The sequence below is a fragment of the Nicotiana attenuata genome, unplaced genomic scaffold (genome assembly GCF_001879085.1).
Source record: "Nicotiana attenuata strain UT unplaced genomic scaffold, NIATTr2, whole genome shotgun sequence".
NCBI classification, from domain to species: domain Eukaryota; kingdom Viridiplantae; phylum Streptophyta; class Magnoliopsida; order Solanales; family Solanaceae; genus Nicotiana; species Nicotiana attenuata.
This window is the reverse complement of record NW_017673941.1, coordinates 52,833-63,898: the sequence shown is the minus strand read 5'-3', so window position 1 is coordinate 63,898 and position 11,066 is coordinate 52,833. Positions and strand designations below refer to the sequence as shown.

General features: G+C 35.7%; 2 protein-coding genes across 2 annotated transcripts in view; one reads left to right on the top strand and one right to left on the bottom strand.

Moving 5' to 3' along the window:
• LOC109217673 (protease Do-like 1, chloroplastic) overlaps window positions 1-5,130 on the top strand; it is an 8,168-nt gene extending 3,038 nt beyond the window's left edge. Inside the window, exons 5-8 of the mRNA XM_019381934.1 lie at window positions 3,581-3,779; window positions 3,995-4,147; window positions 4,350-4,484; window positions 4,858-5,130. Of these exons, the coding sequence (XP_019237479.1) occupies window positions 3,581-3,779; window positions 3,995-4,147; window positions 4,350-4,484; window positions 4,858-4,935 (565 nt within the window). The 3' untranslated portion in view covers window positions 4,936-5,130. The remainder of the gene's footprint in view (window positions 1-3,580; window positions 3,780-3,994; window positions 4,148-4,349; window positions 4,485-4,857) is intronic.
• A 462-nt stretch (window positions 5,131-5,592) lies between these two features.
• On the bottom strand, window positions 5,593-9,220 carry LOC109217675 (protein KINESIN LIGHT CHAIN-RELATED 2-like). The gene is made up of 3 exons (XM_019381938.1): window positions 8,920-9,220; window positions 6,260-8,205; window positions 5,593-6,067 (listed from the first exon to the last, which is right to left on the bottom strand). Exons 2-3 carry the CDS (start codon window positions 8,185-8,187, stop codon window positions 5,845-5,847), a joined length of 2,151 nt encoding a protein of 716 aa, XP_019237483.1. The 5' UTR covers window positions 8,188-8,205; window positions 8,920-9,220; the 3' UTR covers window positions 5,593-5,844.
• Between the last annotated feature and the right edge of the window lie 1,846 nt (window positions 9,221-11,066).

The following is an 11,066-nucleotide window of genomic DNA, read 5'->3' as shown; positions in this document are numbered from 1 at the left end:
AAGGTAACTGTTCGCTTTAAAATCGATAATGGAGTCGATACAATTCAACAGAATCTAAGAAATGATCAAATTCGAAAAATCATTTCTAGTTTTGATTCTACAATTTGTTTAGATCCTGAGATTCAAGTGTGACTACTTTGGTCTGCCAAGTGGTTGGCAGGCTTTTGAGAATTTTTCTGACTTGATCGCCGCTAGTATATGGCTTGCCAAGTGCCTTAAGATCGCTAATTATTTTGCTAAACTTGGCAAACATTTCTTCAATAGATTCTCCTTCTTTCATAGAGAAGAGTTCGTAATCATGAACCAACATATTGATATGTGTTTCCTTTACTTTGCTGGTTCCTTCGTATGTAACCTCAAGCTTGTCCCACATTTCTTTGGTTGTATCACAGCTCGAGATTTTCTCATATTCTTCACCACTTATAGCATTGTGCAGCAGATTTCTTGCCTTATTGTTAACTTGTACTACTTCCATTTGCTCTTTTGTATATAAATCTATATCTTCAGGATCAGCAAGTGGTGGAGTAGTAGCAGGTAAGGGATAGTTTTCCTTTTTGATGACTCTCCAAACATTAATGTCATAAGCCTTGGCAAAGATCTCCATACGCACTTTCCAGTGAGAGAAATATTGACCATTGAAGTATGGTGGTCTAACTTGTGAAGTTCCCTCCTGGAAGAGAGCTCCTGTGATGACTTGATTTCCCATGATCTTTTCTCACAAGCTGTTAAGCAAAGAATAGAATGTGAGACTTGCTCTGATACCAATTGAAAGTACAAGAGGGGGAGTGAATTGTATATTTTTTCAAACTTAAACTCTATTAGTTGACTAATTTACCAATTAGTCGACTTGATGCAATAACCTAACAGTTATAGCAGCAGAATATAAAACACAGAAAGTAAGTGCAGGAATCAAAGACACCGGAATTTTATACTGGTTCAGATTCAATATGAATCCTAGTCCAGTCCCCTTGGGTTGCAAGGGAGTTCTCTTTAGTAAATGCATTTCTTCGAGTACAATGAAAATGATGTGATAGCTCAGTTCCTATAACACTCGTCTTCTTTTGATACAATGCCTCACCAGTATTATACTCTTTTTTTTCTCTGACTTGTTACACAGCAGGTCTCAAAGAACTACAATGTTTGTTTGCAGTAGAATAAAGAGAGAATTTTGGTTTGATCAAAGTATATTTTTTCTAGGGCTGAAAATTGAGTATAAATACTTTGGTGAAGATGAGCAGACGAGATTTGACAACCCAGGGGATTTGATCCTTGGAAAGAAATTGATTCTTTTCAAGAATAAGATTGCCAGCCGTTGTTCTTCCTTAATGAGAGGAGATTGATCGCCTTCCTTCTACAGTCATTGATGGTGAGATTTTACTCTTTAATTGTTGGTCCTTCCATAGTTGGCAGCTCTTGATCGCTTTCCTTCTCCAGCCGTTGAAGATGAGGATTTGCTCCTTGATTGTTGGTCTTTCCAAAATTGGCAGATCAGCTACTCTCCTTGATTTGCTCCTTGAATATGTTGGCCTTGATTGACGACTTAGTTTTAGGCTTTTAAAGATTCTTTCCATCGCAGCTCCACAATCTTTGCCGATTGATATCTTTCCTTAAGCATTCAAATTGGCTTCAACAATCTCGTAGTAGCTCATTGATTCCTTGATCTCTTCTGATTGATTTCCTGCACAAATATATTATTGGCATTATTAAAATTAGATCTAACATGCTCCTCCAACTGAGTCAATTACTGTTGTCATTCTTATTTTCAGAAACATGTGTCTTTAATCTTTATTTGTAATTATGCTCGTGTTTGCACAATTTGTTCTTTCGTGGCCAGCCCTGTAGTTCCTGATGTGAGAAATAGCCGTTGTATTTTCTCAAATGTATTTGTGGATTTTTTTTTTCTTGTCAATTTTCTTTTTTATCTTGATTTGTGTGTCGTGCACTTGTCATTCTTCGTGTGTTCTCAAGTATATTTGTGTCTCGTCTTAGTTGTTTGATTTGGATGCAGGTTTCAACTGTCAGTTGCTCTTTGAGTTTCAAATGCACACTGAAATTCTAATTATATACTCCTACTATTTTTCAGTCTTACCACTCTTCTATTCTTACTTGCTGAGCTCAGTATTCCCTTTGCTTTATAGGAAAAGTTGGAGATGTATAATGTGAATGTAGTTTTTATGCTTATACCTCAATAGCCACCCTAAGACTCTGACAAATACTAATGTCACCTGTGAAGATAGTCAAAATTCGATATAATTTCTTTGTTTTTCTTTCTTATATTAATGAAAATTTCTTGTTCTGTTCATTTCAGGGTCTGTTCTGCTTGCTGACAGCAGTAAGAATGGGACTGTTGAACGTGAGGCAATTCCAAATCGGACACTAAAAGGGTTCAATTGCATCGACATGATAAAGGATGAAATTGAGGAGGCATGCTCTGGGGTGGTCTCTTATTCTGATATCCTTGGCCTTGCAACAAGAGAGGGCATCGTTCTTGTATGAGTTTAGCCTTATTCTTTGTTTCCTATAGTAACTACCTGAAGTTTCTCAAATAAATATTGTTAAATGATCTCGTTGTGCATATTCAGATGTTGCTATTACATAATAAAAACTTCTGATACCTTCTAGTGGTATTATTTGTTAATAGTGCAGTTCTGATAATGATAATACACAATTATTTAAAAACTATTTATCATGGCAAGTTTCTTCTAGATTTGTCAACCAATTTGGCTATTATCAGTGTCTAAATGTAACATGTAGAGTTGTTTGAAGCTTAAGATGGAACAAGTCACGCAAATGGCAAACTTGTCACCATGCTGTTTCATAAGCTCCATTGGACCTACCATTTGTTTTTTCCGTTCACCTTCCATATTCCTACCATCACTAAGAAAGTAAAAAGTAGAAAAAGCTATTCTCGCTCAAACAGATTTCTTTCTAGGAAGAATGCTACATCAATTATCTTATCTTAATTAGAATATCTATTACCTCATCATATATTCTTTGTTTTCAAATACATACCTAATCTCAGAGGCGGATCCAGGATCCGGAGGTTGCGGGTGCCATTATTTTATGCATACTGTATATTCAAGGGCAGATATATATGACACCAAGCGGTGTTACGGAACACCGCTTTGNGGACGTAAAAAGGAGGAAATCTTATAAAATGAAGTAGAGAATTTTGATTTATCTTCTCCATCTAATTTAACTGAAAGACTAGCCTTTTGATGTTGGTAATTTTCTTGATCTCTATTACTTCTCTCTTCTTTGCGATCCTCAATGGAAAATAAAATGTGTGAAGTGTATTCATCCTAAGAATACTTCTCAACTTTTTTTGTTTCCACGAAGTCCACTGAGCTTTTTTATGAAAAATGGAGATGAAGGAGATTGTTAAAGGAGAGGTTAGTTGGTTGTCACTGCCTAGTGCCCTTGCATCCATAAAAGGCCAAGAACCAAACATCTTTATTAACATAATCTCCGGCTATAAGGAAATACATGAAAAAGAAAGTATTGTAGATGGATTACCTTTATGTTGTGTATCATACGTTTTCTTTTATATGACTAATTAAATTATATTTGTTTTTACTAGTGGCCTGAGGAGAGAAATTAATTCTGCAGCTACTGGCCGTCCAATCCAGGATGTTATTCAGACAGACGCAGCAATTAATCCCGGTAACAGTGGAGGACCACTTCTAGACAGTTCAGGAAATCTTATCGGAATAAATACTGCTATATATTCTCCTTCTGGTGCATCATCTGGTGTTGGATTTTCAATTCCAGTTGATACTGTAAGTTGCTGCTTGTCATACAAAAATTTATTTTTCGTCATGCTAAATGAAGCTTTTAGGACAAGTATTGCACTTCTGCATACTTCCCCAAATAAAACAAAATGACTTGGTACTTCCTGCAGTGCAGAAAACAATCTTTGCTTCTACTAGCAGCCTAGCAGGTGCTGTTCTTTTCTTTTCTGAAAAATTATTGATTATGATTCTTACCAATTCAGGTTAGTGGGATTGTTGATCAATTGGTAAAGTTTGGGAAAGTCACAAGGCCAATTTTGGGCATAAAATTCGCACCTGATCAGTCTGTTGAGCAACTGGGAGTCAGTGGAGTACTTGTCTTGGATGCTCCTCCAAATGGTCCAGCGGGCAAAGCGGTATGTTATTATCTGTATTTTTTCCCTTACCATTCCTTAGCAGTCTCTCCTTCCTTTATGTAGTACAATCTTCAGCAGTTTCCTCCTGTTACTTCACTAGAGCAAGTTTGCTTCATGTGGATCTTTTAACAAACGAGTTGCTTAAATTTGTGACTAACATGATAAGTAACTGAAATGAACTGGTTAAATCTTGCACTTGCAGGGTCTTCTACCTACTAAACGTGATTCCTATGGAAGACTAATTTTAGGTGATATAATTACATCTATAAATGGAAAGAAGGTCTCTAATGGCACTGACTTGTACAGAATTCTTGACCAGTGCAAAGTGGGAGAAAAGGTACCATACTTCTATTATGAAATTGCGCATCTTTATCATTGGCTCAGAATTCATATTGACTGTAGGGTGTATCTCCAGTTCTCAAAACTTAGACCGCTTTAAGATGAAAGTAGTCAGGGTATATTCAGAAAGGCACTTTGCTTGCATAGAACTTTGTTAACGATTGTTCAGCTTTTCTTTTTTCTATTTTTTGTTTTTCCAACTTTGAATGATACTATTTTGGAGCATGATAGTGATATCATTCACAGTCAGCTTATATCCATTAGCATTTTTGTTTGAGTTTTCGTGAAATGATTTGAAGGTATGTGAAATGTGAAACTACTTTTCTGGGAATAGTAAAAAGTTTTTTGCTTATGGCTGTTGTCATGCACAGGTGATTGTGGAAGTGCTACGTGGGGATCAAAAGGAGAAGATCCCTGTACTTTTGGAACCGAAGCCTGAGGAATCGTAGTGGCTTGAGTGGGATAAGATTATAGGTGGATATGCATTTCTTGATGAACATGCCAATATTATTGTTGTGTATGAAATGTCCCACAATATTGAATGGTGTATATAGAAAAGCTATTTTTTCTGACTATCGCTCCCAATCCAAAATGTATAAACTCTGGACTCATAGTTGGTCTATTGTCTCTTTTCGTTTTCTTGAGCCGAGGGGCTATGGAAACAATCTCTCTTCCTTCATAAAGTAGGGGTAAGGTCTGCGTACACACTATCCTCCCCAGGCCCCCCTTGTGGGATTTTACTAGTAGTTGTTGTTGTTGTCTCGACTTATAGTAGGTAAAATGGCTGTCCACATTAGTCTTGATGACTGAACTACATCAATCTGGCAAAATTCCCTCTCCTAAATTAGATGAAAACGACTTACTAGAAAGTCATTTAGTTATACTTTAAGCATAAACTGGTTTCTTAAAACTAATAAACAGCTTGATGTAACAACAGAAGGATTGCGAAAGTCTACCATTACTCTATTAGCATTCGAGATACACAAAGAACAACTTGATAAAGAAACTAACTTTGACAAGGAAAATTGAAAACTATAGTCTACCATTATTCTATTAACATTCAAGATACACGAAGAAGAAATTGATAAAGAAACGACTCCTAACAAAGAAATTGAAAACTATAGTCTACCATTTATATGAACATTCAAGATACACAGAAGAACAAATTGATAAAGAAACTTTATCAACTCTGACAACGAAAAGTGAAAACTTTACATAATTTCTACTCCAAATCGTATACCACAAGTTGAGGATCTCAATTCCCTCTTTGCCCAACTAAGGCAATTTTATTTTCCTAGTTTGGTTTTTATCCAAATATACAAAAAGAATTCCCAAGGTGACCACAAAGACCTGTTATTTCATCTTTCTAGTACATTGATCTCTTGATTCTTGAGTAAAATATGAGACATGGTACCAAGAAGTGTTTCCAGTGATTTGGATTTTCTGCTCCTCACTTTTCCTGATTCTTTTAATAACTCAGTTAGTCTCCTTTTCTCATCATCCACATCAGGATTTGCTGTTCCCAGTTTTTCCTCCCTCATTCCAACCACAAATTCTAATATCTCAATTGCATCATCCGTCCTGCACAAAATTAGTGATAAGTTAATTTTTCTGACGAAGATAAAATACAAAACACTATAATATTGGACTCAGATAAACTTAAATGGAACGACATGATCGGTAAGGATTCATATAGTTGACCCTAACTTGCTCGGATTTGAGGCACAATTGTTGACGTTGTAAGAAAAAATATGAACAAAAACATGATATTACCTGCCCATTGCATCATAAGTGCCAGCAAGATTGCTATAGATCCCCAATGTATCTGCATGATACGGTCCACATTCAGTCTCTAAAATTATCCTTGCTTCTTCAAATAAGTCTGCAGCCTCATTAATTGCATAAAGTTGTACACAGGCAAGTCCCATTTGGTTTAAAGCAATACCGAAAATTGCAGACTTCTTCTCTCCAATATCCCTGAATTTTGATACTGCATTTTTCAGGGAATCATAAGAATCCATATATTTCCCCAGAATATAGTACAAGACCCCAATCTGAGCTTCAATTCCCGCGATAATGCTCTGTTGTCCTGGTGAATTTCCATATACTTTTATCGCCTTCTGAAGTAACTTGAGCGCCTGATCAGGTTCGTTCATTGATTCATAGATCACAGATACATCAACTAGGCCGCTTGCTATCTCTTCCGGAGAGCTTCCTGGGATGGCCTTAGTATAAATTCGAAGTGCATTTTCACAGTAAGATTTGGATTCCCTGAATTTTCCTATCTTGTTGTACAAATCAGCCAAACGTACATAGACAGAAGCAATTAAGGGATGGTTCTCTCCTTTGGTAGACTTGAACATAGTAAGAGCTTTTTGGTAAGCACATATAGCCTCATCATATCGTGCCATAGATAAATATGCATCGCCAATGTTGCAGTCGAGTGAAGCTACATCAGCTTCCTGTCCACTGGCTGCCATTGCCATACTTGCTAAAACATAATGTTCAAGAGCAGCTTCGTAATCTCCCTTCGAATCGTAGATAAGTCCCAAAAGTCTTCTATCAGCAGCTTCTTCAGGAGAGGCAGATGAATTATTCTCCTTATGAATGTCAAGAGCCATTTGACAAAGTTTTTCAGCCTCATTAAATTGCATAGCTTGAACATGGGCTTCAGCTACATACCTACAAGTCTCACCAAATCTTGTGTCTTTCTCTCCAAGAACTTGTCTTTGAATTTCCAGGCCAGCAGTATAGCACAGTATCGAATTCTCAATCTGTCCGAGCATTGCATATGTATCACCCAATTGCATGCACCCTGCAAATTTTGCAAGTGCATGATTTTGTCCCACATCCAAGTCAGGAACTTCAATTGATCGCTCCAAGAGCGGAATTGCCTCATTATACTTCCCTAATCGACAGTTTAACGCTGCTACAACGTGCAAACACATAACAAACTCTAAACTTCTCTTTCCCTTCGAAGAACTCTCAAATGATTTCATAGCTCGAAGGGCTAGTTCAAGAGCTTTTTGAAGATTGTCTCCCGTTGAAATCATGTCCCTCGCTTGTTTAAGTAAATATGGTCCTAAGTATCTTGCCTTAGACGGATCCTCAGTTCCATTCTGCATGTTCACTCCTGCCAAAGGCGATGCTACATTCAGCTTTTTCGGATTTGCCACTTTTTTAGGAGATGGCTTTTCATTAAAAGACTTGCTCCTTGATCTTGGTGGCTTGCTAGATATTTGAGAATCATTTTGCAATGGAGAAAACTTCTTTCCCTTAGCAGACCAAACAGGCTTAGGACTTGCAGGAAATACTTTATTAATCTTTCCAAACTTTTCATCATTTTGTCCTTTGTCTTCCTCAGAAACCTCTTTCTTATTCTCCACTTCACCAAAATCTACCCCTGCAAGATATCTTAACTCAGAGTCAATTCTTGATTCCTCACCATAAGATAGAAAGCTTCGCCTCGAAGGTGAATAATCGGAGCTTTGCATTTCATACACATTATTGTATAGTTGCTCAATTGAAGTGTCAACAGCCCCATTCATATCCAAATCAATTGAATCAGTTTCGCGACTATGTGTACTCAACGGACTTCTAGGAGACCCCTGATCAAAAAATTCTCTGTGATGTATAAAATGACCATTTGGTTCTTTATGATTGTCATCTAGAATTGATCCATCCATGACAAATTCCGGCATTAAAAACACCTCTTCCTTCTGCAGACGAAAAACAGAAGGGGAATTGAATTTTGTCAAGTAACAGAAAAACTTAGATAATCATAGTAACAGCTGTTCCTTGTACAGACAAAAACAGAAGGGAAATTAGTTCTTTTTAAGTAACAGAAAATCCTATAGTACAATCTTAAGTTACTTTGTGGGTAATCAAATAATGTAGCAACCTTGACTCTAAAGATTAAACAGAACACCAAGCATTAAATAATACTTAAAAGTGCGTACTTCACTTCCTCAATGAAACAGTATTTAAATAGGGAGTTTAATTTATTATACAATTAAATAGCTCTGTCCCTGCTTGTTAATTAATTACTCTTTTCCCTGTTTCAAACGTAGGAATGTTCAATGCACTTGAGAATTCTCGAGAAAACATATCCACAATCCTTAATAATCGCCATGAAATTGTGATTTTTTTTCCTGATCACTCATTCATGAAAACACAAGAGGATACAACAGGAACAGAGAAAGAGATTATATTTGATCACAAAATGAAAAAAAAAAATGAAATCAAACAAAAAAGAAAAAATGAAGCAAAAATACACCGTTGAAGATGGCATTTAATTCGAATATAACACGGAATTATATTTATATAAAATAAAGGAGTAAGCATGGAATAGAAGTTGGAATTGAATATTAAAAAAATAATTTGAAAATAAAAAGGCATGTTCAAGACAATGAAACGGGAAAAAAAACGCGTACCTCTGTTTGGGTTCAGAGACAAATGCAGAGAGAAACTACAGAGACAACAAATTATAAGGATGTTATATATCGTAATGTGATTGTGTTGTGTATATAAATCTTTAGGGTTAATAAAAGTTGGTGAATTTGAGAAACTTGAGATGGGAGTTAAGATAATTGAAATTGCAGAAAAATGTGAGATGAAAATGGAAAAAAAAAGGAAAGGAAAAAGAGTGGGGTTGCAATAGAGGTTGGAATGTTGAAGAATGAAGATGACTTATCATCTGCCAACCCTTTTTGCCCTTTCCCTTCAACCGCCCAATTCTTTTTGATCCTTTTTTTTAATTATTTCTAATTTCTAATATATGAATTTTCCAGTTTGTGCTTCGCTGTGACTTTGTCATACATGGCGCCATTAACGGCTTTTCAACTCCAACGACTTCACCCCGAATAGTCAAAAAACCCCTTCTAGCCTTGGTCGAGTCGACTAACCCTGTATTTCCGCAAGAAGTTGTTTCAACGGCTCGAATAGGTGACCTCCTGTATTAGGAAATACTCTGCATTTGTATAAATATTTAGTTGCTAATCTAGTACTCCCTCCGGTCCGGTCTATAATAAGTGACCAATTTGTTTCGGACACACCTATTAAGGAAATACTAAATTTTGGACAAAAATAGTTAGTGTGACTAAACTACCCTTCATTAAATATTGCATCATAGTTATAGTAGTACTTACTTCTCTTCTCAAATGTGTGGAGTAAATGATTTTTTAGGGTACGTACATAGGGTAATTTTGGAAAAACAAATTAGATTTTTTCTTGATTATATAAATTGACACTTATTTTGGACCAAAATAACAAAGCAAATTGGTCTCTTATTGTGGACCGGAAGGAGTAACTAATTCGGCAACAAATTCAGAACCCTTAAACTTCAAATCATGGCTACGTTCTCTTCATATATGTTTGTGTGTGTAAGTATAAATATATGGGTAAACGTCTATGAGGAATATTTTTTTGATAGTCTGATAAAAATATTAACTAAATTGCTATAATAAGTTAAACCATTATACATTAGTTTCATAAATCAGTAAATCTTTATACTGTTTTGTGATGAACTTTTGTACTATTGATATATTTTAACTTATTGTAGTAGTAATTTGACCCATGTTTATAGAAGTCACATATTTAGATGACCTGGAAAAATATATATTGGTACAAAAATTCTCAAGAAGATAATCACATGGAGCAACTATTGAAGGGCAAGTACATTTACTCCTTTCACATCTTCCCACGTGTCAAGCTAAATGGTTGCATATTACGTGGCATCAGATAAGTGGTCCCACTGAGTCTACGGTGGAAGGAGAGGGACCAATCCATAATGTAATCAATTTGCGCTATGGTGTGTCGTTAATAGTGAAGGGTACTTGTTCTGTTTCTTCGTTTTGTTTTTGTTTTGTCTTTTTTTTTTATATATGTTTTTTATTTTCGAAGAATTAATTTTCAGTTGGTCCACATATGGTTTTAGTAAAAAGAGTAGTTATTTTGTTTTCTTTTCAAAAACACGTTTTACTTCAAATTTAGCATGCCTGACTAGATTAGCATGTAACTTCATTACATTAAGTATGGAGAATTTTAGCTGGACACAAATTGTATTGTTCTTTCTTCTTAAAATAGAATTTACCATTGTGCTACCACACAATGCTAAGGTCAAGCCTACAGTGTTTAATCTTTCTTTTGTTTTTATTAAATTCTTTCTATGTTTTGATTAGTAATTCCCTAAGATATAAATAAGCTCTTTTAATTATTATTTTATTAAGAGATCACATGCCATACCTTCTAGTTACACATGCATCAAATGTGCGTCGGAAGTCAAAACTGGACTTTGATTTATCTATAAACTTTTAAACAACTAGATTTATAATGTGTCATTTGTTAAGACCGAAAAAATCAGGTGTCATGCGTAAGCTAGCAAAGCAAACCTTGAACAACGATAATCAGACAATAAAAGAGAAATATACCAAAAGAGGCACAAAAATTTAACATAGTTCGGCCAATTGACCTACGTGCACGGCAGAGATGAGCAATCCACTATATAAAAAGAGAGTACAAAATATCGAGAGAACAAAAACACAAGTGAGACACTAACACTTGTCCCGTAAAGTTCTCCCCC

Excerpts from the sequence above, each read along its gene's own strand:
- LOC109217675 (XM_019381938.1), bottom strand. The coding sequence starts at position 8,187 with ATGCCGGAATTTGTCATGGATGGATCAATTCTAGATGACAATCATAAA. Across the intron at positions 6,068-6,259 it reads ACTTATGATGCAATGGGCAG|GACGGATGATGCAATTGAGA; the intron begins GTAATATCATGT and ends AATTTTGTGCAG.